The sequence below is a fragment of the Sander lucioperca genome, chromosome 14 (genome assembly GCF_008315115.2).
Source record: "Sander lucioperca isolate FBNREF2018 chromosome 14, SLUC_FBN_1.2, whole genome shotgun sequence".
Lineage (NCBI taxonomy): Eukaryota > Metazoa > Chordata > Actinopteri > Perciformes > Percidae > Sander > Sander lucioperca.
In genome coordinates this window covers 2361442-2388690 of record NC_050186.1, presented here as the reverse complement: position 1 = coordinate 2388690, position 27249 = coordinate 2361442, and the positions used below count along the sequence as shown (strand labels likewise).

The window sequence follows — 27249 nt, the reverse complement described above, 5'->3', positions numbered from 1 at the left end:
CAGGCTATGCTTCCCAGTCAGACATGTAAATAGATATGTAATTCTGGCAGCATAACTATAACTAAGTTATAAAACATTGAAGTCATTGTATGTGTGAAACCTAAAACAACTTTCTTATACTGTCCTCTTTCTCTCAGGTCCTGCACATGCACTGCAGCCAGTGTGCCTTGGTCTCCAGCTCAGGTCAGATGCTCGGAGCTGGTCTTGGAGAAGAGATAGATAAAGTCGGATGTGTGATCCGGATGAACAATGCTCCCACACAGGGGTATGAGAAAGATGTCGGAAACCGCACCAGTATTCGGGTTGTGTCTCACACCAGCGTTCCCCTGTTGGTAAAAAATGAGAGCTATTATTTCAATCAATCAGCAGGAACCATATATGTGTTCTGGGGTCCTGAGAGGAATATGCGGCAAGACGGGCATGGACATACCTTCAATACTCTTCTGAAAATAGCAAAAAAGTATGCAAACGTCAAAATCTACACTGTGACCAGAGAGAAGATTCAGTACTGTGATGGTGTGTTTCAGAATGAAACTGGAAAAAACAGGTACAGTATGAGTTTAGCGTCACCAGTCCAATAAATGAAAGCCTTGGCTGATGCACTTGTTTGTTTTCCATGCATTATATTAAAGTAAGAGCCAGTGGTGGAGGAAGTATTCAGATGCTTTACTTAAAGGAACACGCCGACTTATTGGGACTTTAGCTTATTCACCGTAACCCCCAGAGTTAGACAAGTCGATACATACCCTTCTCATCTCTGTGCGTGTTGTAACTCTGTCTGACGCCCCCAGCGCTAGCTAAGCCTAGCACAGATCCTGGAGGTAACAGGTTCCATCTAGCCTACTGCTCCGAATAAGTGACAAAATAATGCCAACATGTTCCTGTTTACATGTTGTGATTTGTATAGTCACAGGTTGTACAAATAACAAGGTTACTATGCTTTTACTATCTAGTAATTGTTGACTCTATTACTCCAACTCTGAGCGAACTCCAGGTGAACTCTCTGCTCCTCACCACAGGGCTTCAGGTGCTGCTAGCAAATCACTCCGCCCAAGTAGCAGAAGTAGCAGTGCTTCGCCTTTCTGAGAATATAGTTCCCAGTTTATATACGGTTAGAAGACGGCTGGGTCTCATATGACCTTGTTATTTGTACACCCTGTGACTATACAAATCACAACATGTAAATAGGAACATGTTGGCGTTATTTTGTCACTTATTCAAAGCAGTTGGCTAGTTGGAACCTGTTACCTCCAGGATCTGAGCTAGGCTTAGCTAGCGCTGGGAGCATCAGACAAAGTTACATCACGCACAAAGATGAGAAGGGTATGTATCAACTTATCTAACTCTGGGGGTTACTGTGAATAAGCTAAAGTCCCAGTAAGTCGGCGTGTTCCTTTCAGTAAAAGTACTAATACCATACTGTAAAAACTAAGTTAAACTCCTGCGTTGAAAAGGTTACTTAAGTAAAAGTATACTTAAATGTATCAAAAGTAGAAAAAGCTGAAAATTTTCCCCTGTTAATGTTGTTACTCATGCATTCATATAAGAGCAGGATTTTACTGTTGTAGTTGGTTGAGGAGAGGTGGAGCTATGTTTACCTATTTTGTATAGGACTCTAACTAATGATCATTTTAATTAGGCTATGGATTAATCTGCGCATTATTTTCTCGATTCATCAATTGAATTGGTTTGTTTTTGTTTGTTTTGTAAAAATCAGAAAACGTCCCAGTTAGAGAGTGAATGCCGTAAACATATTCTTTGTAGATCTTTACAATCATTCCCCGAAAGAACCAAGCAGGCCTGTCTTGTTGCACAGCCCAAATTTTCTTCAAAATAAGATACTTCCACGTGTACAGGAAATAACTAAATAATTGATCAAAATATACGCAAACTTTACACATTTTAGTGACGTACCACTATGTATTGGGGTCATTTATAATTAATTATACTGTATAGTAATATAAACAGTAATGATGCAATGTGCAGTTAATGGTCTGAGTTTAATTTTGGCCATGTAGCCTAAGAGGTTTAAATAAGTCTTTTAAGAACAGATGTTTGGTGTCTTACTCAGAATGAAGACGGGGGCGTTTCTCAGTACTGGATTCTTCACAATGATTCTGGCTATAGATATGTGTGACAGCATCCATGTCTATGGAATGATTGATTATAACTACTGCAGGTGAGACGTTTTACATAATGACCCCATTTTATGATCTATACTCCACCTCCATCTTTATTTTAAGTATCATAAATTAACTTGAGCTAACTCTGGTACTTTACTTCTTCTGACAGTCGAGCCAATCACAGTGTTGTTCCTTACCATTACTACGAGAGGAACCGACTCAATGAGTGCAGGATGTACCATGTCCATGAGCACACACAACGTGGGGGTCATCGCTTCATCACTGAGAAGGCCATCTACGCCAAATGGGCAACACGGCACAAGATGGAGTTTAAACACCCCTCTTGGAGCCTCTGAGGAAGAGGATATTAAAACCCAGAAGTTGTTGTGATGTTCCTTGACCCTACAGTGGTATTCACTTTTATTGGCTTTTGGTCTTCTTTGCTGAAGATTTTAGCGAAGTTACACACCGGGCCGATAATCGGCCACCGGGCAGTCTGGCGAGGTCAGTGACTTGACTCGACTCTGTTCGGTGTGTCCCGTGCCGTCGTCCGTTGGAGGAGCTGTCGGCCTTCATTTTGGCCGACCTGACATGCTCAGTCGGAGACAGAGCAGTCGGGACTCACCCGGAAATGGCATACGGTATGACTGTGACTAAGCCTCTCAAAATCTGACGAAAATCTTTTAAACTGACCTTTGTCGATCTGAAATGAAGACAGATTCAGCAACTGCTTGGCCTATTTCTCGCTTAAAATGTTTTCAGAAACACGTTTCGGTCAACTATTTTAGTACAATATGAGATCGTAATCTGAATGAGTCGCTAGTAATGGCCGGTTGAAAAATCCAAAATCCGGAAGCAGCAGCCAGACCCAGGTGACGCGTTTGTCCAATCAGTTGGCGATTTTCATTTTTTGGGCGACAATACAGATTAGTGCCACCTGCTGTTATTGAGACGTGTTACGTCTCGTCGCTTTGGTGTGTTCCGAGGCACTTTTTTGACCAACTCGGAGAGACTGATCAGTCCAACTGCCTTTTCTGCCAACGGTCGGCCGTCGGCTCTGTGTGTAGCTGCCTTAATCAGAGACTTTATCAAGTACATGGCATTGTTACTCCTGGATCGTAGCTTTCATTTGACTTTTTTTACCATCTCAACAGTTTTTTTAAGTAGAAAAAAGTTACATTTGATACAAGCCAATAGTGGATAAAATAATCTGTAAAAAAAATAAAAATAAAATTAAAATTATGTTTTAGATGTACCAGATGTATCAGCATTCAACTGGTAACAGGTGGTAAATTACCACTTTCAGTATTATTGAATACTTACCGTCATGTATAGCCATATATCAGTATAGATACTGATTCAAAAATATTAAGCAACTAAACAAAGCACTAAAACCAGTTTAAACCAAAGCTTCTTTATACCTGTGCCTTGACTTTCTGTTTGATTCTGCACAATGTTTTATTTTACGCTGCAATCAGGCGTGCAGCTAGCCTAGAAATCTAGACGCACCCTAGCGGCAGCAAATGTAATTTGCAGCCAGGGTCCGTCTAGCAACTCTCCGTTGGCTTGCGAGCTGGAAAAACCAAATTCTGGTCAGGCCAATCACATCGTGTATAGAGTTGGTGGGCGGGCTTATGGCTGCTGCTGCTGGCGAATAGCGGTCTTTCAAATCGGCCTTGGCCGTGACTCTGGGAGACTTGGAGTTAAGCTTTTGTTTGAGAAAAGAACAAAGAACGGCACTGAAGTCATTCTTAAAAAAGGAAGATGTGTTCGGAGTTTTGCTGACCAGATACGGCAAAAATTTAATCTATCAACTAGCATTGCTCTGGTTGGTTGTAGCGCTATCCTATTGAGTGCAGAGGGAATATGAAAGACAACGGTTTATCCCGCCCCTCGGATTGAGCCCTGCCAATGGTGAGTTCCCAGACCCAACATCTTGATGTGGGTCTGGCTTGTCAGGCTGGCGTGCAGCTACAATATGCACCTTTACTCCCTTAAACAGGAAGTGTATTGTTTAAGGCTGGAACTAGTGATTAATTTCAGTAGCAATTAATCTGGCAGTTACTTTCTCAATGAATCGATGAATCATTTGGTCTACAAATTGTCAAGAAATAGTAACAAGAAATGTCCATCACAATTTGAATTGTTTGTCTCAATCATTGGTCCAAAAGTTATTGAATTTACAATCATAGTAGACTAAGAAAACCAGCAAATAATCACATTTGAAGGAATGAATCAAACGATTAATCGACTACCAAAACAGTTGCTGATTAACTTTCTGTCGATAGACCTCAATTAATTAATTGACTTATCGTTTCAGCCCTAATATTCATACACCAGACCAACAACAAATGAACATACCGAGTTATGCAGTTTCAGGCTGATACTTTATTCTTCATAAACTACTTTTATATTTTATATTATATTACTTTTATTTTTGTAAGATTTGATATTGATGATTTATGCTCATTACTTGCCCTGACTGCAACCAGTAACAGTGTTTAAATGCTTGACTTAGTAAGCTTTTCATTTATTCAAAACGTGTTAATGTGAACAGTGTCCAGATATTTCCATCGGGAGCCGAGTTTAACCCAAAGAGAGATCATGCAGACATACTGTATGTCTCCCAGTATGTGATGATATATACCAACCACAGAGCACACAGTATTAAAATGTAACTGCCTAGTGGTCTACTGTCCACTACTCTGTCTTCAGCGCCACAGACAACAGTCCTCTGATATACAATCAGTGGCCAACAAACAGTATTAAATACAGTGAGCAAGAATACAAACAGATCTTTGTGTTTAGTGTGTATTATCTGTGTTCGAACCCTCGGACCAGATTTCTTGGAAGGCTGATGGGGCAAACTTTTGTGTGTGGCATCCTAAACCTCTGACAGAGTCTTGGTGTTTTAACTTTGAATGTAATTGGTCCGATACCATAAACACAAAATGAGTTACTTGTCTTCAGACATCTACTTTTACCCTTCATATTTTGCTGCTTGTTCACTATGAAAAACATAGTACTGCCTTTTCAGTTGCATAATGCTTATTTTGTGACAAATTCCAAAGACTGGAATAGTATTTGCACAAACTACTGTGTCAAAATATTTACTGGGATTTACATATTATTAGACAGGAATTGTTTCAATTAAAATGTATTATTAATTACTTTTTGGTTACCATAAGTAGTCGACTTATGTTGTGAACTGTGCAAAGTACAAACTTGAATGTAAACTTTGACCACTGGTTACAGCAGATGGGTGTCAACACGAATAAATCAGCTGACAGTCTGAGTGTGTGAGTTTGACTTTGTATGAGAATATTAGACAAATCGTCTTTATCTCTGTCCTTTTTAGACCACTTGAATTCAGTTAAAGGCTCTACACACCCTTGGTCCACCCACACAGGTGTTTTCACTGATAGGACTTCTTTGCAGGACAGTGTGGGCGTGTACGAGATAGATAGATAGATAGATATGTTTACCTATTAAGCAGGGTGCATAAAAATTGAATAAACAGAACAAAAGTTGAATAAATAAAACAAAGACAAATAGAGCAAATATGAATAAAAAGTAATGTATGTAAGTTTTACAAGTAGTAAAACAAGTGTTTAAAAAGTGACAGTCATGATGGGAAGGTAGCAACATAAGAGGGTGTTTGCAAACAGCAATTACATAATGGATTATTCGCACAGTGGGACTTTTAAAGGGGTAAAATACCTTAAATGAGGCCTTATGGTGAACCCATATGAACCCAATTCAAACCCATTTAGAGTGTTGGGAATAACGCGTTACAAAAGTAACTCAATTACAGTAATCCTTTTTGCTGTAATGCAGTAATATAACGCATTACTAATTAAATTTCGGTAATATTATACTCGTTACAATCTCAGTAACGCAAGTTACAACGCATTTTAACATTTTTACATTTAACATTTAGTGGTGTATTGTTTTTTTAAGAATTCACCAACACCGCGAGACATTTCTTCACAAGAAGAAAAAAAAAAAAAAGAGTTATTTCCTGTCGCTGTATTCGATGGTTGAGATGACTGCAGAGACAGATACATTTGCGAGATGGACATTATTTTCAGGAGTTATAAACTGTTCCCGTGGTCAGAGCCAACCAGAGACGGTACGGACAGTGCTGGGCAAGTTACTTCCAAAATGTAATACATTATAGATTACTAGTTACTGTCATTTGAGAGTAATTAGTTATATTACAATATTAATGTCAATTGTAATGCAGTACACTACTTTTGCATTACCATTGAGTTACTTTCACCAAAATAACAGCGGAAGTTTGATTTGGCAGCTATAGCTTGTGAATTTCACCACCGGATCAATAAAGGGGTTTACATGAATGGACAAAATGAATCATCTTAGACCAAAAACCTTGATGATTTTCATGTTTTCTTTCCATAATCACAATATAATAATAACAGACGCTACAGGTCTACGCAAACATTGTGACTAGTTTTCACACAGTGGATTTGAAGTTGGACACCGCGCTCACTCATCACTGTTCTTTATCATCATGTATTGAATAGCAGAGATAGACAGGGAAGTGGGGAGAAAGGGGGGATGACACGCAGCAAAGTGCCGCGGATTGGGTTGGATTCGAACCGGGCCGCTGCCGGGGACAGATCGTACACGGGGCGAACATTCTACTGGGTAGGATAGAGGTCGACCCAAACGCAACTCTCACTGTGCTGCAGTGACGGACGTAGTGGTGACGTCAGCGAGTGGCGCAGGAAGATAATGGGGCACGAGAGAGAGAGTCAGACATCATACACTGAGACTGAGAACGGCCATGAAACGGTAAACACTGGATTAACACTGGTGTCGATTATGACACTGTGATATATCATGTTAGCTAATATCTTAATCATATCAGCGTTGATGTTGTTTAAAAAATCTCAGTAAAGGTACGTCAACAACGAACGCAGAATGGCTGTGTAAAAGATGGTATTTTGTGTGTCAAAACAAATTGCCTTCTATTTTTATAACGTTAGCTAGCTAGGTAAAAATGAGCTAAAATATAACTGGCTATATGGGCTATGACACTACAGTTAATATCTCGTTATACTGTATATTAATGATCAAATAACCACATACGTTTTGTTTAAACATCGCTGTGATACTGACATGTAAAATAACCGCCCAACATTTAGCTAAATAGTTGATATTATCGGTGTCATAACATTTGCATTCATGGATTTCAGTCTCTGTTTTTGTCTCTTCTGGTCAGATATGATGACAGACTGTCACAGCCGGTGTGCTGGTACACAGCCTGATCAGACAGCATGGGGTTAAAGCTCACTGGCAAGGTAAGAAAAAAAACAACAGGAGGATGTGGCACTCAGACCTCTTGCCCTTCATCATCATCATCATCATCAGTATTATCATTGTCAGAGACCAGGGGCGGAGTGGGACCAAAAAAATCTACCAGGAAATGTCGTAGACCACCGGCCCTCAGGGCCAAATTGAGAAAAGGAAAGCCACTGACCTACCTTACAGGTTCCAGACTAGGCGAGTAGAGGGTCTGAGTTTTAAACTGATTAGGTGTAATGTTTTCATAACCAAATGTGTACTTGTAGCTTTGGATACAGCTACGGATTCCACCAAAACAAACAACCTAAGTCCTGCCTTCCACTTCCTGTTAATACGTCTTTTTTATTTTGTAATCTGACAGAGACCAAGCAGTAAAGCAATGAGGAAAACAGGAGTTTGTTGAAAAGTGGGTTTTTATTTACCCCAAAAAATGCAAAAAACAGTATAAACCAAGAACTTAATATCTAGGCCTATAAAAGAGGTCAACACAATATAACTTAACCCAAAAATAGCAACAACAAAACAAGATATGAACTCAACAAACTAACCTCTTTGAATGAGATAAAAGGGGACATATATACCGACTTGGCCAAACCAAATTACACACACAGGGAAAACCAAAATGGGTTATTGTCACATTGCAACTACAAATAAACCCAACCTAAACCTAAATCCCCCCTTAAGCATGGTAGCTGATGGTACGGCCCAATTGGCAGGCCATAGTATATAACAGTCCTTCACCTTTGGCCATTCCTTTTCTGCACTGGGATGGACCTCACCACCAGCATGGTAACAAAGATAACAGAAAACCTTACAATGTAGAAAAGAGTGCACTCCATTTAAACCATGTAAAGCTAAAGGAAATAATGTGGATTGTGAATTAACCAAACAGTGTAATGTGTTTGTTTTGATGCCTGAATTGTTTGGGGTGTGGCTGACTGCACATTGTGCACAATAAATTAATATGTGTACTAAACAGCATGGGGTGAAATTGTGTACCATATTACCATTGCTGGCTGTTTTCACCTGTGTGGCCTAGGCCAGTGGTTCCCAACCTTTTTTCCATGGCGCCCCCCCTACTTATTTGTAAGAAAAGCTGAGCCCCCCCCGAAACCGAAGTGGAGGTAATTCTCGAGATAGAGCCTTACTTTCTTTTTTGATACAGAGGAGTTATCAGCACTTTTACGTTTCTCTGCCATGTTTCATTCATAAAATAGTGATGCTGTGGCGGGATGATAGCAGCTAGCAGCTGACCTGATGACAGCAGGGTCCCAGGTTAACAGGTCCTGGAGGTTTGGCCTACTAAGTACCCTGCCTACAATTTTAAGCGAGAACAAAAATATATAGTTTTTATACCAACTTTTGTATACATTATATATTCTAGTGTATTATCATAATTTGTTTAACATGTGCAAATATTTTTTTTTTACCTCAAACCAGATAAAGACTTGCGCCCCCCCTGTGATCTTTGCCGCCCCCCTTAGGGGTCCCCGGACCCCAGGTTGGGAACCACTGGCCTAGGCCATCACAATCATCAGCCAGGGCAAAGAGTATTACATCCATGCAGTTATCATTCTAAACAATTGTATTGTTTAGAAGTGTTGGAAGTATTTGGATCCTTCATTTACATAAAATTACTAATATCACACTGTAAACATACTAGTCATGCATTTAAAACAATCTTTATGATTACTCATATCTTAATGTTCAAGCAGCATTTTACTGTTGTGGTTGAGGTGGAGCTTTTGACATTTTTTGTATAGAGCTGCAACCAATGATTATTTACATTATTGATTAATCTGCTGATTTATTTTTTCTCAACTGATTGGTTTGTAAAATGTCAAAGTAGTGAGAAAAGCCCACCACAATTACCCAGTGCCCAAAGTGACATCTTGTTTCGGCTAACCAAACGTCCAAACCTCAACATTATTGTACTATCATTTAAGGTAAAGGGTGGCACAGTGGTGCAGTGGTTAGCACTGTTGCATCATAGCAAAAAGGGTCTGGTTAAAGCTAATGCAGGGATGGATAATTTATGCCAATGAAATGCTGAAAGGAAGAAGCTGAAACCATGAAGGGTTTGACATTGTTGCCTGAAAAGCTCTAATTTTATATACTGTACTGCTAGTACTTTTACTAGCAGTACAGTACAGTATTTTAGTCTAAAAAAATGCACAATATTTTATAAGCTCATCATAGGTTTTGGATATAAAATCTAAATTTGTTAACTACAGCTGTTAAGTTGTGGAGTAAAATGTACAATATTTCCCTCTAAAATGTAGTAAAGCAGAAGTATAAAGTGGCACAAAATTGTAATTAAGTAAAGTACAAGTAGTTGAGTAAATGTGCTTAGTTCACCACTGTTGTTTACACTGCAGGGACAACAGAGCCACAGGCTGGTGATCTTTGCAGCCATCTTCGTCCTGATGACACTCCTCATCCTGTATGGCTCCAACAATGTCAACGATACTATTTATGCTCCCTTTCATGTGGCTACACATTATGCTTTCAAGGCCACAGATCTGAAGAAGTGGTCCGGGAAAGACGGTTATGTGCCATTTCATGGGAACAAGGTACTTCATAGCTTGGTAACAAACACAGAAATGTGTTTTGATGTGTCATTGTGTGTGAGACGTTTCTGTCACTTAGGGACTGATTTTGATTCACGTCTACATGCTATTAGAGTTGTTACTGTATAAATATCAGTGAAGGATGTTGTGAAGAATGCAGCAGAACAAATGAAATGTTACTGCTGCACTGAGCAAATGTAACTTCAGGACTCTACATGGAACAGGAAGAAATACTTCTTGCTATCAGTGAAAGGCTATAGGCATGGACCTCCACATCACAACACTAGGCTTCTGCAGCTTATGTAAGACATTATCAGGCGATTATTTAAAGTGCTCATATTATGCTTTTTTGGCTTTTTTTTCCTTTTTATTGTGTTCTATATAATTTTTGTGCATGTAATAGGTTTACAAAGTGAAAAAGCCCAAAGTCCACCCCAAAGGGACTCTTCCAGAGAAAACACTGTTCACAAACTGCTCCAAACATCTCTATTGTAGTCCAGCCTTTACTTCCGTGACGAACGTGCGTCACTTTGTAACACACGTTATAATGCTCGCCTAGCTGACAAGCTGGCAGTGCTTACCTAGTTACTGCGCATGTGCGACTCCCAACAAAGATGGAACAGAAGTGAGATGCCTCACTCTGTAGCTAAAACAGAGAGCTCAACGCACAGGGTGAAAAGAGGAGCTACAGCAATGTGCAGTACAACAAAAATATGGTGTTTTCTGAAAATTAAACCATGTAGACCTATTCTGATATAACCTCTAAATACAATTATTCACCTGAAAATGAGCATAATATGAGCACTTTTAAAATAAAGAATAAACGGAGCTGAGTCACAAAGCAAACAGCGGGAAAATGTAGGTGAACTGTTTTAAGATTTCCCTCCAATTGAGCCAGATAACTCCTTCCTGTTCTGTTTCTCAGCATTTCTTCTTTCTGCCGGTTTCTGCTCGTCTTTATAATATCCATCATTATACGTGAGCTTAAACTGAAAAGATAAATGATTGCAACAAATGACGAGCCCTAAACTTGTAAATGAGAAAATAAGCTAGGAGAGCAGCCATCTAAACTTCCTCAGTATTCCCGGCAGTGTGAACTTATTGCCATGAGTGTATTGTTGTTTTCAAGCTCCGTTAACTCCACCGCTCGGGAGTATACAGCCACGCAGTAGTGTTCACTGGTTTTTAGCAAACTCTGTTAACTCAACTTCTTAATTCAGCGATGAAAAATGTTACATCAAAATTGAGCTTGTTAGAAAACAAATACACAGTAAGGGTAATGGTGTTTCTATTCATTCCAGAGTATGAACCTACGCTGTCATAATTGTGCGCTGGTGACGAGTTCCAGCCATGTCCTGGGTAGTCGAGCAGGGGAAGAGATCGACCGCACGGAGTGCGTGATTCGTATGAACGACGCGCCCACGTTGGGGTACGAGACCGACGTAGGGAACCAGACCTCTCTGAGGGTCGTAGCCCACTCCAGTGTGTTCAGGGTGGTCCGGAGGCCTAAAGAGTTGCTACAGAGGCCAGACAGCAGCCCTGTGATCATCTTCTGGGGACCCCCAAGCAAGATTGGGAAGGAGGCCAAAGGAACCTTGTACAGGTTGCTCCAGAGAGTCAGCATGACCTACAGCAACTTGTCTTGTTTCAGTATTACAGCCAACAAGATGCGCCGATTTGACAGTCTGTTTCACAGGGAGACGGGGCGAGATAGGTGAGTATTTAGGGAGTATTATTTTATTTTGTATCGGTTCCATATTGGGTAAATGTCACTTTCACAAACTGTTTTCCATTTGTTTTGTTGTTGTTGTTTTTTTCTCAGACAAAAATCTCACTCATGGTTGAGCACAGGCTGGTTCACCATGGTCATAGCCATTGAGATATGTGATAATATCAAAGTATATGGGATGGTTCCACCCAATCACTGTGGGTGAGTATAATAACGGCACTCATCAACCTATGTAGAATCGTCAAATCACTATTAACCCATTAATTGCCTCATTATTACTAATCACAAATAAACTTGTTAAACTAAGAAATAAACCCCTCCTTTTCTAGAAAATCCAAACCTGGATCCAAGAAGATTCCCTACCACTACTACAAGCCCAGGGGGCCTGATGAATGTGTAACATATCTACAGAATGAGGGCGGCAGAAGAGGGGGCCACCATCGCTTTATCACAGAAAAACAAGTGTTTGCACGCTGGGCAAAGCAGTACAATATCACCTTCGCTCATCCTACATGGTTGTAGTCTTTTGTGAAAACCACTAAGAGATCTATCCGCACTGAATGGGAATGAGCGCTATGGGCCGACTTCCCCAAATGAGCCTTCAAAAAGCCACGTGATGAGTAACCGCTATTTTCAGGAATCTCTGCAAGGATGAAAAATCTTTTGGACCAAACTATTATTGGACCAAATGACTGAGGAGAAGAGTGCAGGAGCTCAGTTTGGAAGGGGAAATACTGTATTGTGTATATTCCACAGAGACATGTGGTGGCCATTAAAACGGATGTTTTTTTTGTAAATAGAAGGAAATGAATTTAAAGATGAATTTTTACATGTTTATATTTTTGTTATTACGTATTGAAAATGCACTTGTGTTTCCAGTGTTGAGGGGGGATTATATCAGCAGGCAAGTGGCCTAAACACACTATATTAGCTCTCAATTAGCCATCTGTCATACAGAGTTATTTACTTATATACTCTACAGTAATAGCAGTCAGATTCAGCAGATCACTAATTCAATCTACATGTACATTGGAGCCCTCTGACGCAGTATGTGAGCAATGTGGCTGGGTACAGTACCAGTTCCTGAACTGATACCAAATCCATCATTACCTTAGCTTGAATAATATAAACATTTCTACATACCTTTTGATTGGAAAAAAAAAACTAAATAAGTCTTAAATTGGCAAAGATGGGATTTAAATAAGGAAATATCTGAATCATAGATAAAGACAACTGCCGGCTTATAAGTTAAGGCTTTATTGATCTCTAGAAGGCAAACTGGTGGTTCTACAGATACCTTTTAGTGATTCAACAGGGACAAACAATTCCTCTACGTTAACCTAACACATAAGACAATCAGATGGCTGAAATTCTGCAGCACTATATTTATTCTAGATAATTGCCACATTATACAGAATACTATTTCAACTCTAACAATTTGTTACACCCTCAATTTGAAGGTATTAGTCGTTCATTGTAACATGTTTGCTGTACTAGATGTTGATTTGAATGTTTTCATGAAAATCAGACTTTAAACAAAACTGTTGCCTCGTGAACTTAAAACCGTTTTACCTCAGTGGCATTCCAGCGCATGCATCTTAAGTTCAAATAGTTCACAAAATGCATTATGGTCGTGTTATGTATCAGTATGTTGCTCTTAGGACTGCACGATTCAATTAAAATTGAAATTGTAACTTTAAAACTAAATGTGAAACAGAGGGTGCAGTTTCTTAAACAATGTTGCCTTTTGCAAGTAACTCATCTGTAAACATTTTGTCAGAATATTCATATTCAGGAGAGGCACGCAATGTGCTTGATTAGCTGTGATCAGAAGCCTGTATCGTTTACTTCTTTGAAACCTTCCTATTCAATAATGAATAGAAAGAAAATACATGAACCACATCGACTGTTGTGCTACTTTACCAACAACTATTCACAATTATTGAGAGATATATATATATAGAGATAATAAATATATATCTATATATATAGAGATAATAAATATATATAGATATATATCTATATATCCCCTTCATGAGATATTTATTGCAGGACTATTATCAGACTTGTATCAGTTTTCACTAGTTCATAATCTGGAAAGTGAGTGTATATTAGGTCCAGCCACAAAAACACAGTGGTCACATAACTAACCCAGAAGAATACTGCAAGCCCATATGAACCGGTCATTAAAATGAAATCTGTCCCTGGCTTTCTTGTCTGAATGATGAAAATGAAATGCTAATATGAAGGGGCAGATGCATGCATGGCAACTGGGAAGTGATTGAATCTGCAACACAATTTGAGAGCTGCAGAGGCCTGTAGTCTTGTATAAAAGCAGGCATGTGTTTGACCTACATATTATATGCTTTGAAAAATACAAAACGAGTCAATTTAAGCCTGTGGATAGTATTTGTATTTAAATATGTACAATTTGTTTAGCCATTTACAAAGACAGACAAAATGAAGACCAAATAATACAAAGAGATATTTAACAGGTATCTAACACACAATGCATGGATGTGATGTTTGAGATAATAGCCGTTTTTTTAAAGAGTAAGAAATGCAGAGAATACCGGTAAGATGAAAAAACGTCAGCCACCATGTCTTTGTTTATTTTCCAACACTAATTATTTAATGAACCATTGGAAGCAAAGGCAGCTGTGATCTTCTGTCTCAGCCCCGCCATGGAAACTAAGATGGCCTCCTGTTGAAAAGAAAATAGGAAAAAAACATAATTAACTCAATGGTGAACACAAATGCAAGTTGAATCCAAATTCCTTTAGACTGTAAGGCATTTACTTATACAAAGAGTAAACATTGATCTTGCCACACAAAGTTCAGCGATTCAGCAAATCTGTCCTATAATAAGCCCTGACCTCTGTGCGAATGGTCCTGCTGCCCTGATCGGGGCATGTGTTGAGGTAAAGGTCAAACAAAACACTGGGATCAGTCACTTCCAGGTTTTGGTCAGTATCTACACTGGCCTCCAATCCCTGAAGACCTCCAAAAACGACCAAAAGATGCCTAAAAAGTGGAAAAGAGTCAAGTTTACATTAATAAAACAAAATGATAAAATACCAGCAATGGTATAACAAGCATTTACAGCCATGCTAGCAGCTCCGTGAGCTTTGAGCTAAATACTAATGTCAGCTTGCCAACATGCTCGCAATGACATGCTGATGTTTAGCAGGTATAACGTTCAACATCTTAGTTTAACATGTTAGCATGCTAACATTTGCTAATTGGCACTAAACACAAAGTACAGCTGATACTGATGGTGCTTTTAGTTTTGCAGCATTTGGTCATAAACCAAAGCACTGGACAAATACACATGTTGATCTGACAATGGCGCTAAAGTAAAATGTATTACCAAAGCCATCATCTTGAGGGGGACCTAAATGTTTGCACCAAATTTCATGGCAATCCATCCTCCAACAGTTGAGATACTGCAATCTGGACCAACGTGGACAGATCAACGTGCCATGTCGTGCTGCTAGCATGGCTAATTAAAAAGTTCTGACTTCTCCTCCCATCTTATTGGCTCTGAACGTACTTGAATGGTGACAGTGTTGTTTGGTCCACGCTGCTGCCTCTCTCTGAGGTGCCAATAGTCAGATCATATCCTTCGTCATATGGACTTTCAGTGAAAACTGCGCCTGCATTAACAAACCGACAGCAATAAGGATACAGCATTCACAGCAGGGCCAAGCCTCATATCAGATTATTAAACACAAAGAAAACACTATTTGGCTTTTAATCCTCCAAGATGTTACAAATTAATCCGGAGCATATGTTTGAGTGTATCACGAGCATTAAAAAAAAAAAAAAAAAAAAAAAAAACTTACTGAGGCAAGATGCCAGGCGAACACTGTAACCCCAGTAGAGACCTGCTTCAGTCCTGGGCAGATGAGGAGCCACCACCGCACCTTTACATATTTTGCTCTCTGAGGACGATGAACAGGACACGTACACTGAACTGATGTGCAGATTCTTGAGTGCATTGAGAACTTTTCTCAGGGAAAATAAATATAAAAACAGGTTACAGTCTGATTACCTGGACTCTGTGTTTTACTGAGCTTTACTGTGACTCGAAGTCCAGACTGCAGCTGCTTATCAATCCGAACATCCTGTGGGAGCAGATGGACATAGTTCAGTCTATGACAAAATAACAAATACAAATGACAATATTCACTGGTTCCAGCCTCTCAATTGTTAATGTTTTTGTTTTGTTTTTTGAAAATATGTTTATTGCAGATCAACAGTGGGTACAGACTGCGCTTGTTCATACAAGCAACACTGTTTTCCATTTTCTTATTCATACAACAACAACAAGCAGCAAACAAGAACATACAGTTGTAATTATTTGGCGGATTCTGAAGACATTATGGTGAGGCACCGTAGCACATATCAAGACTTAATTAAGAGACCAAAAAGCAAACCAGGAGTCAAAAGAGAGAAGAAAAATTCCCTATGAAACCACTACTATTACATTATCAATATGTGTGACCCCTCATCACACAGCTACCTCCCTCAGACCCCTTAAGTGTTTCAAAACCGGTGCCCATGCCCTATCGAACACACTTTTCCTCCCTGCATTCGTGAATCTGAGCTTCTCCAGATGGAGGACTTTGCCCAGCTCTCTTAACCACATTTGAAATGAAGGCACAGCATAATCACAATTTAAGTCTTGTAGCCAGTAGAGTACCCAGATACACTGGCCATTTGTCCCTGCCAGAGTTCAAAGCAGTGTCATTTGTGGACCCCAGAATGGCCACAAGGGGGTTGGGTTTCCACTGCTTGTTAAAGGCTTTTGAGTAGAACTCAAATACAGAAGACCAGAAAGAGTGGAGGTTAGGGCATGTCCAAAATTGGTGTGTGACAATTGTTAACGTTTACTGGTTTTCTTTATCTCATATGATAGTAATAGACTGTTGGCTGGACGAATCACCTTGGGCTCTGAGAAATTTCAAAAGCATTTCTCACTATTTTCTGACATTTTATAATATAAAATTAATCAAGAAAATACCTGCTATCTTAATCAGAATGACTTTGTTAGTTGCAGCCCTACAGTCCATATTCTATTGTGAATGCCATCAATACCTTTGATCGTACTGTCCACATGAGATGATGACATGCTCACCTTTCTCATTCCACAGTTGACCAATGATCCTTTTCCTTGTTTGATCGGCCTGTCGAGGACTATTCCTTCTCGGTATTCTGATTCATCATCTATCCTCATGTGGTGAGGACTGTCTAAAGGGTTGAGCAAACCTGGTAGGAAAAAATTAGGAACATATTATTATTATGTTGCCTTCATTTAAGGGCCTGTTTATAACTGGTAATACAATCTACCTATTAGCTCTCTACCTTTCCTCTACCTCAACGACATTTTATTTCAAAGTGAACAGTTTCTGTAGTTTGGTACACTTATTAACAGCATCAGCAGTTGGAGCTACAGCACTGGCTGTGACAAACAGCTCACAGAGCCCACAAAACCCTCAGCGTCCGATTGTTGCATTTTGTGTCAAACATTACACTCCTTCTCAGAGTCACAATTCAGTCAAATCTAAACACACAGACATGATGCACACATATTTAGATTCAGTGCGACTTACGCTTTCCGTCAATATTTGTTTTTTTTTACATTTACTAATAAATATCCATAAATCTGCTAACAAATTATAGAAAAAAAAACGCTCCTTATAACTCCAGAACTTGCCTAAGAATCAAATTTTTAAGTTTTTTTTCAATACAGCAATACTTGTATTGAAAAAAAAGGAATTGCTAATAGGTAATTGGGCATACTTTTAATTTAGGGTACCAATCTGCCAATTTTATTTTTGGGTGGGGGAGCCACAGTGTCAGACCCTGAAAACCCCTGCTGTAAATGAATGTATGAAAAGGAATTTTTGAACTTCTACCTGCATACTGTAAATCTTTATGCTTTGGGAAAAACCACTTGCGCAGATACCTGGTGGAGAAGAAAAGCTGTAGTCACAATCTGATAAATAGGCTGATACTGGTCATCTCATTATAATACATTCCTACTTACTGTGGACATTCCAGGTACTGAAGAATTCTGGCGAGCTGAATACAAGCATGTCCTTTCTTCCCAACACCTTTAAATTCTCCTTCAACGCTCCTGTGTGACACAGACAAAAGCAAAATCGTTTATATTAGCTTTCTGGTGGTTTAGGGAGTGTTTACCAATAAATTGCACCTCATAAGTTAACTTACTTAACATCTTCCCCTTGTTCATCAAACACAACAATCTCATCGACACAGAACACCACACAGGCTCGGGCGATCTGTCCGGCCAGGTACGTACGAAGTTCAGTGGACTGAGCGTTATCCAGGACAGAACCTGGCAGAGCCACGCTCACTGTGTAAGCCCGACCTAAGAGATACATGTACAGATGACACATTACAGCAATATATTCACAAGTAGAAGGACTAACAGCAATCCGTAACATGATAAGGTTACCTTTTTTGTTTTGGCTTTGTTCAAGGTTCTCTCCATCTGCGGTGTCTTGCTGTTTCTGCTTTTCTAACTGTTTAATCAGCTTGGCTTCTTTAGTTTGCTTCTTAGCCTCATTTCCTGTTATTGAGGAAGACCAATGACATTGGTAAGAAAATTCGATATATGTAGACAGACTGGAGATTAAATCTAAATTGACGGTCTAAGGCAGTGGTTCTAAACCTTTTTGGCGTACGACCCTTTAAAATGAGGCCAGATCTACTTGTGACATCTGAGTTTTTATAGCATGATTTTTACTACTCGGATCTGATTTCATGTGAAGGATTTAGAGCTGAAACATTTAGTCAGTCAGTCGACAGATAATTTATGTGCAACTATTTTTTACAATCGAAAATCCAAAGTAATTTTTCCGAGTAGAAATGAACTAACATTAACGAGTTCCAGGCAACTTCTCAGTTGTAAGGATGTGTTGCTTTACTTATCTTATATTATTTATGTGATAGGAAACTGAATATCTTTGGGTTTTAAACAGTGTTGGCGCAATAAAACAAGCTATGGGAAGACGTCAGCTTGGGCTTTATGAAATTATATCGGACATTTTTCAACATTCTGACATTTTACAGACCGAACCATTGATTGATTAATCAGATTAGCTAATTGATGGAAATAATCATTAGTTCCAGCCCTAGAAGGACTTGGAGATGTCTGTGTAGGTGAAAATATAGCTACAGTAGAGCGAAGTAATACATATTACAGGAAACTACTCACTAGTATAGTAAGTATAAATTAATTTCTACATTACTGTGGCTAAACACATGCTAAAACATCCCATGAAATACTGAGAGATTACCAGCTGTAACGTTATGTTAAAAACAAACAAAATTCACACATTCATTCGCTAACAAAGACAATGTTAAACACTTTAACTTAGCGTTATAACGTTAGCGACTAACGTGTGTGTCAAACCACACTTACTATAAGATTATTTTTTGGGGGCTTTTCCGCCTTTAATGGACAGGACAGTGAGAAAGGGGAGAGAGAGGGGGAAGACATGCAGGAAATCGTCACAGGTCGGACTCGAACCCTGGACCTCTGCGTCGAGGCATAAACCTCTATATGTGCGCCTGCTCTACCCACTGACCACACCGGCCACAAAAACCAAACTTATTTAACGTTGACGTTAACGTTAACTGCTAGCTAAATGTAGATAGCCGTTTACTTACTTTCTGCTTTCCTTTTTTTCCAGTCCAGTCTCTCCTCAGGCTGTAAAAATGAACAAATAGCTACATTATATGTAATATAAAGAAAAGCACGTCATTTTTATGTAAAATATTAGTGTAACACTGACGTTACCTGAGAGGCTACAATTTTCAGTCTTTTCGCTGCAACGCCGGTAGACATTTTTACACGCACTCACCATAGACAGTGGAAAAAAAGGCACTCACACGTGAAGTTTATTTACTTCCGGGTCGCGTCTTCTTTTTGTTCTTCTTCTTCTTTTTATTATTATTATTATTAGGGTTTTACGGAAGTCCCATATGCTGCATTACTGCCTCCTACTGGTATTGCCCGTTATTTTATCCATTGACTGTACAATTAACAGTCTATGATTTTATCCCATTACAACTTTTTAATTTATGGACAATTTAAATATGTTTTTCTTTCCTTCTACGGTTCTCTTTTTTTATACATCCATGCGGTGACCCCCCAGTTGGATGTTTTAAGAGAACGGGTCAAGCACACTTCCGGTTTGCAATCCGCGTTTCAAAATAAAAGTCTCTTTATTATGGTTGTTTTACGGCGGTTGGCATACAATATAAGTGCTGGTACCTCTTACAGTCTATGTATGGTACTGGCTGATAGTATAGCTATGGTCTGATACAAGCTGAATGTTTTATTATCTGAACTTCTGAGGTTTCTTAACACACAACTGGGACTTCATAGAGGTAATGTCCTATATATTTTTTGTTTTTGTCCCTCTTTACATCAATTAAGACTTCATTTAAAAAAAACTGAATACTGTATATCATACATTTCTACCTTAATTTCCTATTTTTAAAAGGAAATTGAAGACCTATCTTTTTGACTTTTAATGTAGAGTAATGTTCGCCTTATATACAGTGAGGAAAATAAGTATTTGAACACCCTGCTATTTTGCAAGTTCTCCCACTTAGAAATCATGGAGGGGTCTGAAATTGTCATCGTAGGCGCATGTCCACTGTGAGAGACAATCTAAAAAAAAAAAAAAAAAAAATCCAGAAATCACAATGTATGATTTTTTAACTATTTATTTGTATGATACAGCTGCAAATAAGTATTTGAACACCTGAGAAAATCAATGTTAATATTTGGTACAGTAGCCTTTGTTTGCAATTACAGAGGTCAAACGTTTCCTGTAGTTTTTCACCAGGTTTGCACACACTGCAGGAGGGATTTTGGCCCACTCCTCCACACAGATCTTCTCTAGATCAGTCAGGTTTCTGGGCTGTCGCTGAGAAACACGGAGTTTGAGCTCCCTCCAAAGATTCTCTATTGGGTTTAGGTCTGGAGACTGGCTAGGCCACGCCAGAACCTTGATATGCTTCTTACAGAGCCACTCCTTGGTTATCCTGGCTGTGTGCTTCGGGTCATTGTCATGTTGGAAGACCCAGCCTCGACCCATCTTCAATGCTCTAACTGAGGGAAGGAGGTTGTTCCCCAAAATCTCGCAATACATGGCCCCGGTCATCCTCTCCTTAATACAGTGCAGTCGCCCTGTCCCATGTGCAGAAAAACACCCCCAAAGCATGATGCTACCACCCCCATGCTTCACAGTAGGGATGGTGTTCTTGGGATGGTACTCATCATTCTTCTTCCTCCAAACACGGTTAGTGGAATTATGACCAAAAAGTTCTATTTTGGTCTCATCTGACCACATGACTTTCTCCCATGACTCCTCTGGATCATCCAAATCGTCATTGGCAAACTTAAGACGGGCCTTGACATGTGCTGGTTTAAGCAGGGGAACCTTCCGTGCCATGCATGATTTCAAACCATGACGTCTTAGTGTATTACCAACAGTAACCTTGGAAACGGTGGTCCCAGCTCTTTTCAGGTCATTGACCAGCTCCTCCCGTGTAGTTCTGGGCTGATTTCTCACCTTTCTTAGGATCATTGAGACCCCACGAGGTGAGATCTTGCATGGAGCCCCAGTCCGAGGGAGATTGACAGTCATGTTTAGCTTCTTCCATTTTCTAATGATTGCTCCAACAGTGGACCTTTTTTCACCAAGCTGCTTGGCAATTTCCCCGTAGCCCTTTCCAGCCTTGTGGAGGTGTACAATTTTGTCTCTAGTGTCTTTGGACAGCTCTTTGGTCTTGGCCATGTTAGTAGTTGGATTCTTACTGATTGTATGGGGTGGACAGGTGTCTTTATGCAGCTAACGACCTCAAACAGGTGCATCTAATTTAGGATAATAAATGGAGTGGAGTTGGACCTTTTAAAGGCAGACTAACAGGTCTTTGAGGGTCAGAATTCTAGCTGATAGACAGGTGTTCAAATACTTATTTGCAGCTGTATCATACAAATAAATAGTTAAAAAATCATATATTGTGATTTCTGGATTTTGTTTTTTAGATTATGTCTCTCACAGTGGACATGCACCTACGATGACAATTTCAGACCCCTCCATGATTTCTAAGTGGGAGAACTTGCAACATAGCAGGGTGTTCAAATACTTATTTTCCTCACTGTATATATATATTTACATTTTATTAGTTTAGTCTTTAGACATTTGACTGTACATTCAAATGTTTTTTACACACAAAAAATACTTTTTGTGCAAAGTAAAAACAAAAAAAATATTTCTGTGGAAGGGGGCCTGGCTGCGAAGGCAAAGTTTTCCACTATTTATGCACACAAAACAGAATCGGATGTATTTGTTAAAGTCATTTCTGTGTTCTGGGCTGTAGAATGTAGAGATGGGGATCATTGCTAACCCTGCAGAAAAAAAGCAATGTTTTTATTTATATATATTTATTTATTTAGTGTTTCAGCAATTAGCAAAGTAGCAAAAAGATACAATGTGACATACAATAGGAGGACATAATTTAAGATAAAAGATACATCCTTTAGAAACATTCAGTGTTTTCACAATTGCAGTATATGGAGAAAATGAAAGTGGACGTTGTCTTTAAGTACCCCACTGTGACATAAACACACACAGAAACACTGAATATGGCTCATTTTAACTGAGGAGGCAACCCATGCCGGGTTAAGCAGCCTGATGAAATCTGAATGGACGGGTAAGGCTGCTTTCACACCAAATCAGGTCTTGCGGGGATTAGTGCAGGGTTGTGCGGCGGCATTTGTGTCACCATTGTTTCACACAGTGCTAGCATTTTACAGCATGTTACACTCCATAGCGTTTTTGTCTGATCGTTGCTTCGACGGTTATGTGATTGACCACCTCAGCATGTCGTTGAGTTGTGTTTCTCCAAAAGTTTATTCCCTTTCTACTTTTTCGCACATTTTTTGTGTGCATCCCCTGCAGTCTCCGCCGCCTGATTTGTTGTTAACGCAGACTAATGCTTCTCATCCTGGGTGATTTTACTGTCCCTGACTCCACTTAATCAAGATGTCCTCTGCTGCATCCAGGGTGGAGTCCTCCTATTGGACCAAGAGAGAGAGTGTAAGTCAAAGAGCGAGGCAGCGGACACATTACAGGGTTTTTCCTGCATATAGGAATTTTTGGCGCCCCCCCAAAGAGGTTTTAGCCAGCCCCAAAAGACCACCAGTGCTAAAATGAGAAGAATTGAGAAAAAAATAGCAATTCAAATCTCCTCTAAGTGTGTTTATCAGCAATTTACCAAACAACTGTTGAACAAGCACAACATAAACTTGAATAGGAGCGCTAATCTCAGTTTTACCATCCAGAGTCGGGCTATCCAGACTCTCGATGATTTTAACAAAATAAATAATAATAACGTAGTATTTAAATATTAATATTAAGCCCTGAATTACATCTATCTATAAATTGCAGGAACGTCTGTCTGTCTGTCTGTCTGTCTGTCTGTCTGTCTGTCTGTCTGTGTGTTATGCGCATATCTCTCGAACCGTTAGTCCGATGGATTGACTTGGATGGAGGTGACTTGCTATGGGCACGGGTAATTGCAGTGCCAAGTTTGACGTTGTTTGGATTAGAAATGCAAAAGATATTGTTAAATATATAGGTAAAAGAAGCACACATTGGCTTTTGCCGCTCTAGCCGCTGGCCACTCCCCCTCTCACACTGTGGACCAGAGACAGAGAGCAGCGGAGCTTTGGCAGCTAAAATGTGACATATACCTCAGACCCACAAAAATGTGCAAAGTTGCACTACTTTGGACTGTCTTTGACTTTGAATAAACAAACGACAATTTAAGGACGTTTCAGAATCCCACACATGCTAAGCACAACCAGCTACAGACAACAAGTGCAGACAGAGCGTGATGCAGGCTATCTATCTTATAAAGCGAGACGTATCTGTATATGTGTGTCCGCGTTTGTCATAACGGGCCAGATGGGTAGCACACTGCCATGAGTCCATGAGGCTAATGTCTGATTACTCCACATTTTCATTGTGATATTTTGTGATTACATTCTGAATCTGCAGCGTTCTCTGTCAGGTAAATATAGTAGTACAATGTCTTCTTCTGATATAGAAGTAGCCTACACTGTAGTCAGTAGTAGGCTATACAATGGAGTTGCATATTAAGTGGTTTGGGGTCCTTCTGTAAGTAATTTTGGGGTACAATTTGGTTTTGAAGAATTCTACAAGCAGCAATACCACAGGCCAAGCAATCGGCCCGTTCCAAACAGGCACATTTTCAATGGGCACTGCACTAGTTTATTTCAATTACAGACGTTGAGTTTACCTTGACGAAACAGAATCGGATGTAGTTGTCAAACTCCTTGCTGTGCTCTGGACTGTAGAAGACAGAGACAGGGAGTGTTGCTAAACCCTGCAAAAAAACCCAAACTATATAGTTAAAGAATTCAGTTAAACCAGAAGCATGATATTTTAAATACATCATCAAAGAGAATCCATTTATCCGTCTTAAATACAATCCTGTAAAATATTAATGGAATGCTTTATATTTACCTTCTCTTTAGTTAGCCACTTAACAAATCTGAAGTCATTGGGTTCATCCTTAGTGCTCTGGTCGTTTAAGTCCACCTCTGTCAAAAAAGAAAGAGGTAAACATAAGTTAGACGGCATTAATCAGAGAATAAACTGAAAAAATGAAGGTTTTATTTCGAGCAATGATGGATGCAGGTGTTTGTTCTTCACTCACTGACAGAGGAGATGTCTGCAGTCATAAAATATCCTCCTTCTGGCATGATGGGCTGCAAACCCACACTCTCCAGACACAAAGCCAGCTTCTTCCTCTTCTGCTGCAACATCGCAGGCAGCTGCTGGAAGTAGCTCTCTGGAGTCCCAAACAGCTGGTATTCTCTCTCAAATCCACAAGCTACTGCCTCCTGGTGAAGCAGGAGAGGATGAAAAGACCAATATGGGCCATAAAATAATTTTCAGAGGTCTGATTTAGGTTGAAATGAAAATCGTGACACATGTAGATTTGATATCTACATTTTCTGGTTGCCTCTCCTGGAACCATCACCTTATCGTGGTGGAGAGGTTTGTGTGTCCCTATGAACCTGAGGGCTGTGTTGTCTGGAGCTTTGTGCTCCTGGTAGGGTCTCCCAAGGCAAAGTGGTCTCAGGGGAGGGGCCAGACAAAGAATGGTTCAAAAACCCTATGAAAAAACGAGGTAGAGATGGAGTGACCCTGCCCGGAGGAAGCCCGGGGCCCCCGTCTGGAGCCAGGCCCAGATGGAGGGCCCGTCAGCGAGCGCCTGGTGGCCGGGTTTGCCACGGAGCCCGGCCGGGCACAGCCCGAAAAAGCTACGTGGCACCTCTCTCTCCAACCCATGGGCCCACCACCTGTGGGAGGAACCGCTGGGGTCGGGTGCGCTGCCACATGGGTGGCAGTGAAGGTGAGGGGCCTCGACGGACCAGACCCGGGCAGCAGACGCTGGCTCTGGGGACGTGGAACGTCACCTCTCTGTGGGGGAAAGAGCCGGAACTTGTGCGGGAGGTGGAGCGCTACCAGTTGGATCTGGTGGGGCTTACCTCTACGCACAGTCTCGGTTCTGGAACCATACTCCTGGATAGGGGTTGGACTCTTTTCTTCTCCGGAGTTGCCCAGGGTGTGAGGCGCCGGGCGGGTGTGGGGATACTCACAAGCCCCCGGCTGAGCGCCGCTACGTTGGAGTTTACCCCGGTGGACGAGAGGGTCGCCTCCCTACGCCTGCGGGTTGTGGGGGGGAAAACTCTGACTGTTGTTTGTGCGTATGCACCAAACAAGAGCTCTAGTATTCGGCCTTCTTGGAGACCTTGAATGGAGTCCTGTATGGGGCTCCAGTGGGGGACTCCATAGTTCTGCTGGGGGACTTCAACGCGCACGTGGGAAATGATGGAGACACATGGAGAGGCGTGATTGGGAGGAACGGCCTCCCTGATCTAAACCAGAGTGGTTGTTTGTTGTTGGACTTCTGTGCTAGTCATGGATTGTCTATAACGAACACCATGTTCGAACATAGGGATGCTCATAAGTGTACTTGGTACCAGAGCACCCTAGGCCAAAGGCCAATGATCGATTTTATAATCGTTTCATCTGATCTGAGGCCGTATGTTTTGGACACTCGGGTGAAGAGAGGGGCAGAACTGTCAACTGATCACCATCTGGTGGTGAGTTGGGTCAGAGGGTGTGGGAAGACTCTGGACAGACCTGGTAAGCCCAAACGGGTAGTGCGGGTAAATTGGGAACGTCTGGAGGAGGCCCCTGCCCGACAGACTTTCAACTCACACCTCCGGCGGAGCTTTTCATGCATCCCTGTGGAGGCTGGGGGCATTGAACCTGAGTGGACAATGTTCAAAGTTTCCATTGCTGAAGCTGCGGCGGGGAGCTGTGGTCTTAGGGTCTTAGGTGCCTCAAGGGGCGGTAACCCACGAACACCATGGTGGACACCGGTGGTCAGGGAAGCCGTCCGACTGAAGAAGGAGTCTTTCCGGGATATGTTATCCCAGAGGACTCCGGAGGCAGTTGCAAGGTACCGAAGGGCCCGAAGGGCTGCAGCCTCTGCCGTGAAAGAGGCAAAGCAGCGGGTGTGGGAGAGGTTCGGAGAAGACATGGAGAAGGACTTTCGGTCGGCACCAAGGTGCTTCTGGAAAACCGTTCGCTACCTCAGGAGGGGGAAGCGGGGAACCATCCAAGCTGTGTACAGTAAGGATGGGACGCTGTTGACCTCAACTGAGGAGGTAATAGGGCGGTGGAAGGAGCACTTTGAGGAACTCCTAAATCCGACTAATACGCCCTCTATGGTAGAGGCAGAGCTGGAGGATGATGGGGGATTGTCGTCAATTTCCCTGGTGGAAGTTGCTGAGGTAGTTAAACAACTCCACAGTGGCAAAGCCCCAGGGATTGATGAGATCCATCCAGAAATGCTTAAAGCTCTGGGTGTGGAGGGGTTGTCTTGGTTGACACGCCTCTTCAACATTGCGTGGAAGTCGGGGACGGTGCCTAAGGAGTGGCAGACCGGGGTGGTGGTTCCCCTTTTCAAAAAGGGGGACCAGAGGGTGTGTGCCAATTACAGGGGTATCACACTTCTCAGCCTCCCCGGTAAAGTCTACTCCAAGGTGCTGGAAAGGAGGGTTCGGTCGATAGTCGAACCTCAGGTTGAAGAGGAACAATGCGGATTCCGTCCTGGTCGTGGAACAACGGACCAGATCTTTACTCTCGCAAGGATCCTGGAGGGAGCCTGGGAGTATGCCCAACCGGTCTACATGTGCTTTGTGGATCTGGAGAAGGCGTATGACCGGGTCCCCCGGGAGATACTGTGGGAGGTGCTGCGGAAGTATGGGGTGAGGGGGTCCCTTCTCAGGGCCATTCAATCTCTGTACGACCAAAGCGAGAGCTGTGTCCGGGTTCTCGGCAGT

The 27249-nt window shown here is 41.1% G+C and overlaps 4 protein-coding genes and 1 long non-coding RNA gene across 8 annotated transcripts in view; 3 read left to right on the top strand and 2 right to left on the bottom strand.

Moving 5' to 3' along the window:
- Window positions 1-3607, top strand: part of st6galnac4 (ST6 (alpha-N-acetyl-neuraminyl-2,3-beta-galactosyl-1,3)-N-acetylgalactosaminide alpha-2,6-sialyltransferase 4) — a 4882-nt gene extending 1275 nt beyond the window's left edge. Inside the window, exons 3-6 of the mRNA XM_031317717.2 lie at window positions 138-547; window positions 2072-2179; window positions 2293-2585; window positions 3196-3607. Coding sequence (XP_031173577.1) covers window positions 138-547; window positions 2072-2179; window positions 2293-2479 — 705 coding nt within the window. The 3' untranslated portion in view covers window positions 2480-2585; window positions 3196-3607. The remainder of the gene's footprint in view (window positions 1-137; window positions 548-2071; window positions 2180-2292; window positions 2586-3195) is intronic.
- LOC116062923 overlaps window positions 1-22422 on the top strand; it is a 25416-nt gene extending 2994 nt beyond the window's left edge. Inside the window, exon 2 of the long non-coding RNA XR_004108142.1 lies at window positions 22345-22422. This is a non-coding gene — a long non-coding RNA (uncharacterized LOC116062923). The remainder of the gene's footprint in view (window positions 1-22344) is intronic.
- Window positions 6812-13460, top strand: st6galnac6 (ST6 (alpha-N-acetyl-neuraminyl-2,3-beta-galactosyl-1,3)-N-acetylgalactosaminide alpha-2,6-sialyltransferase 6). Of its 3 annotated transcripts, none has more exons than XM_035991497.1 (6): window positions 6812-6941; window positions 7372-7450; window positions 9833-10027; window positions 11326-11738; window positions 11847-11954; window positions 12083-13460. In XM_035991497.1, the coding sequence occupies exons 2-6, from the start codon at window positions 7427-7429 to the stop codon at window positions 12273-12275; spliced, it is 933 nt and encodes a 310-aa protein (XP_035847390.1). In that variant the 5' UTR covers window positions 6812-6941; window positions 7372-7426; the 3' UTR covers window positions 12276-13460. The 3 variants fall into 3 exon arrangements, with proteins under 3 accessions (XP_035847390.1, XP_031173575.1, XP_031173576.1); XM_031317715.2 differs by having other exon boundaries at window positions 6900-7042; window positions 7370-7450; XM_031317716.2 differs by lacking the exons at window positions 6812-6941; window positions 7372-7450 and adding an exon at window positions 8133-8243.
- spout1 (SPOUT domain containing methyltransferase 1) lies at window positions 14144-19707 on the bottom strand. 2 transcript variants are annotated; one of them, XM_031317711.2, is made up of 12 exons: window positions 19585-19707; window positions 19455-19494; window positions 18238-18351; window positions 17991-18150; window positions 17806-17895; window positions 17675-17724; window positions 16894-17024; window positions 15808-15880; window positions 15599-15697; window positions 15307-15409; window positions 14630-14777; window positions 14144-14457 (listed from the first exon to the last, which is right to left on the bottom strand). In XM_031317711.2, the coding sequence occupies exons 1-12, from the start codon at window positions 19630-19632 to the stop codon at window positions 14377-14379; spliced, it is 1137 nt and encodes a 378-aa protein (XP_031173571.1). In that variant the 5' UTR covers window positions 19633-19707; the 3' UTR covers window positions 14144-14376. The 2 variants fall into 2 exon arrangements, with proteins under 2 accessions (XP_031173571.1, XP_031173570.1); XM_031317710.2 differs by having other exon boundaries at window positions 19455-19514; window positions 19585-19696.
- The window catches only part of kyat1 (kynurenine aminotransferase 1), a 23981-nt gene continuing 18983 nt past the window's right edge, over window positions 22252-27249 (bottom strand). Inside the window, exons 11-14 of the mRNA XM_031317708.2 lie at window positions 24546-24732; window positions 24353-24429; window positions 24126-24212; window positions 22252-22878 (exon numbers count right to left, since the gene is read on the bottom strand). Of these exons, the coding sequence (XP_031173568.1) occupies window positions 22819-22878; window positions 24126-24212; window positions 24353-24429; window positions 24546-24732 (411 nt within the window). The 3' untranslated portion in view covers window positions 22252-22818. The remainder of the gene's footprint in view (window positions 22879-24125; window positions 24213-24352; window positions 24430-24545; window positions 24733-27249) is intronic.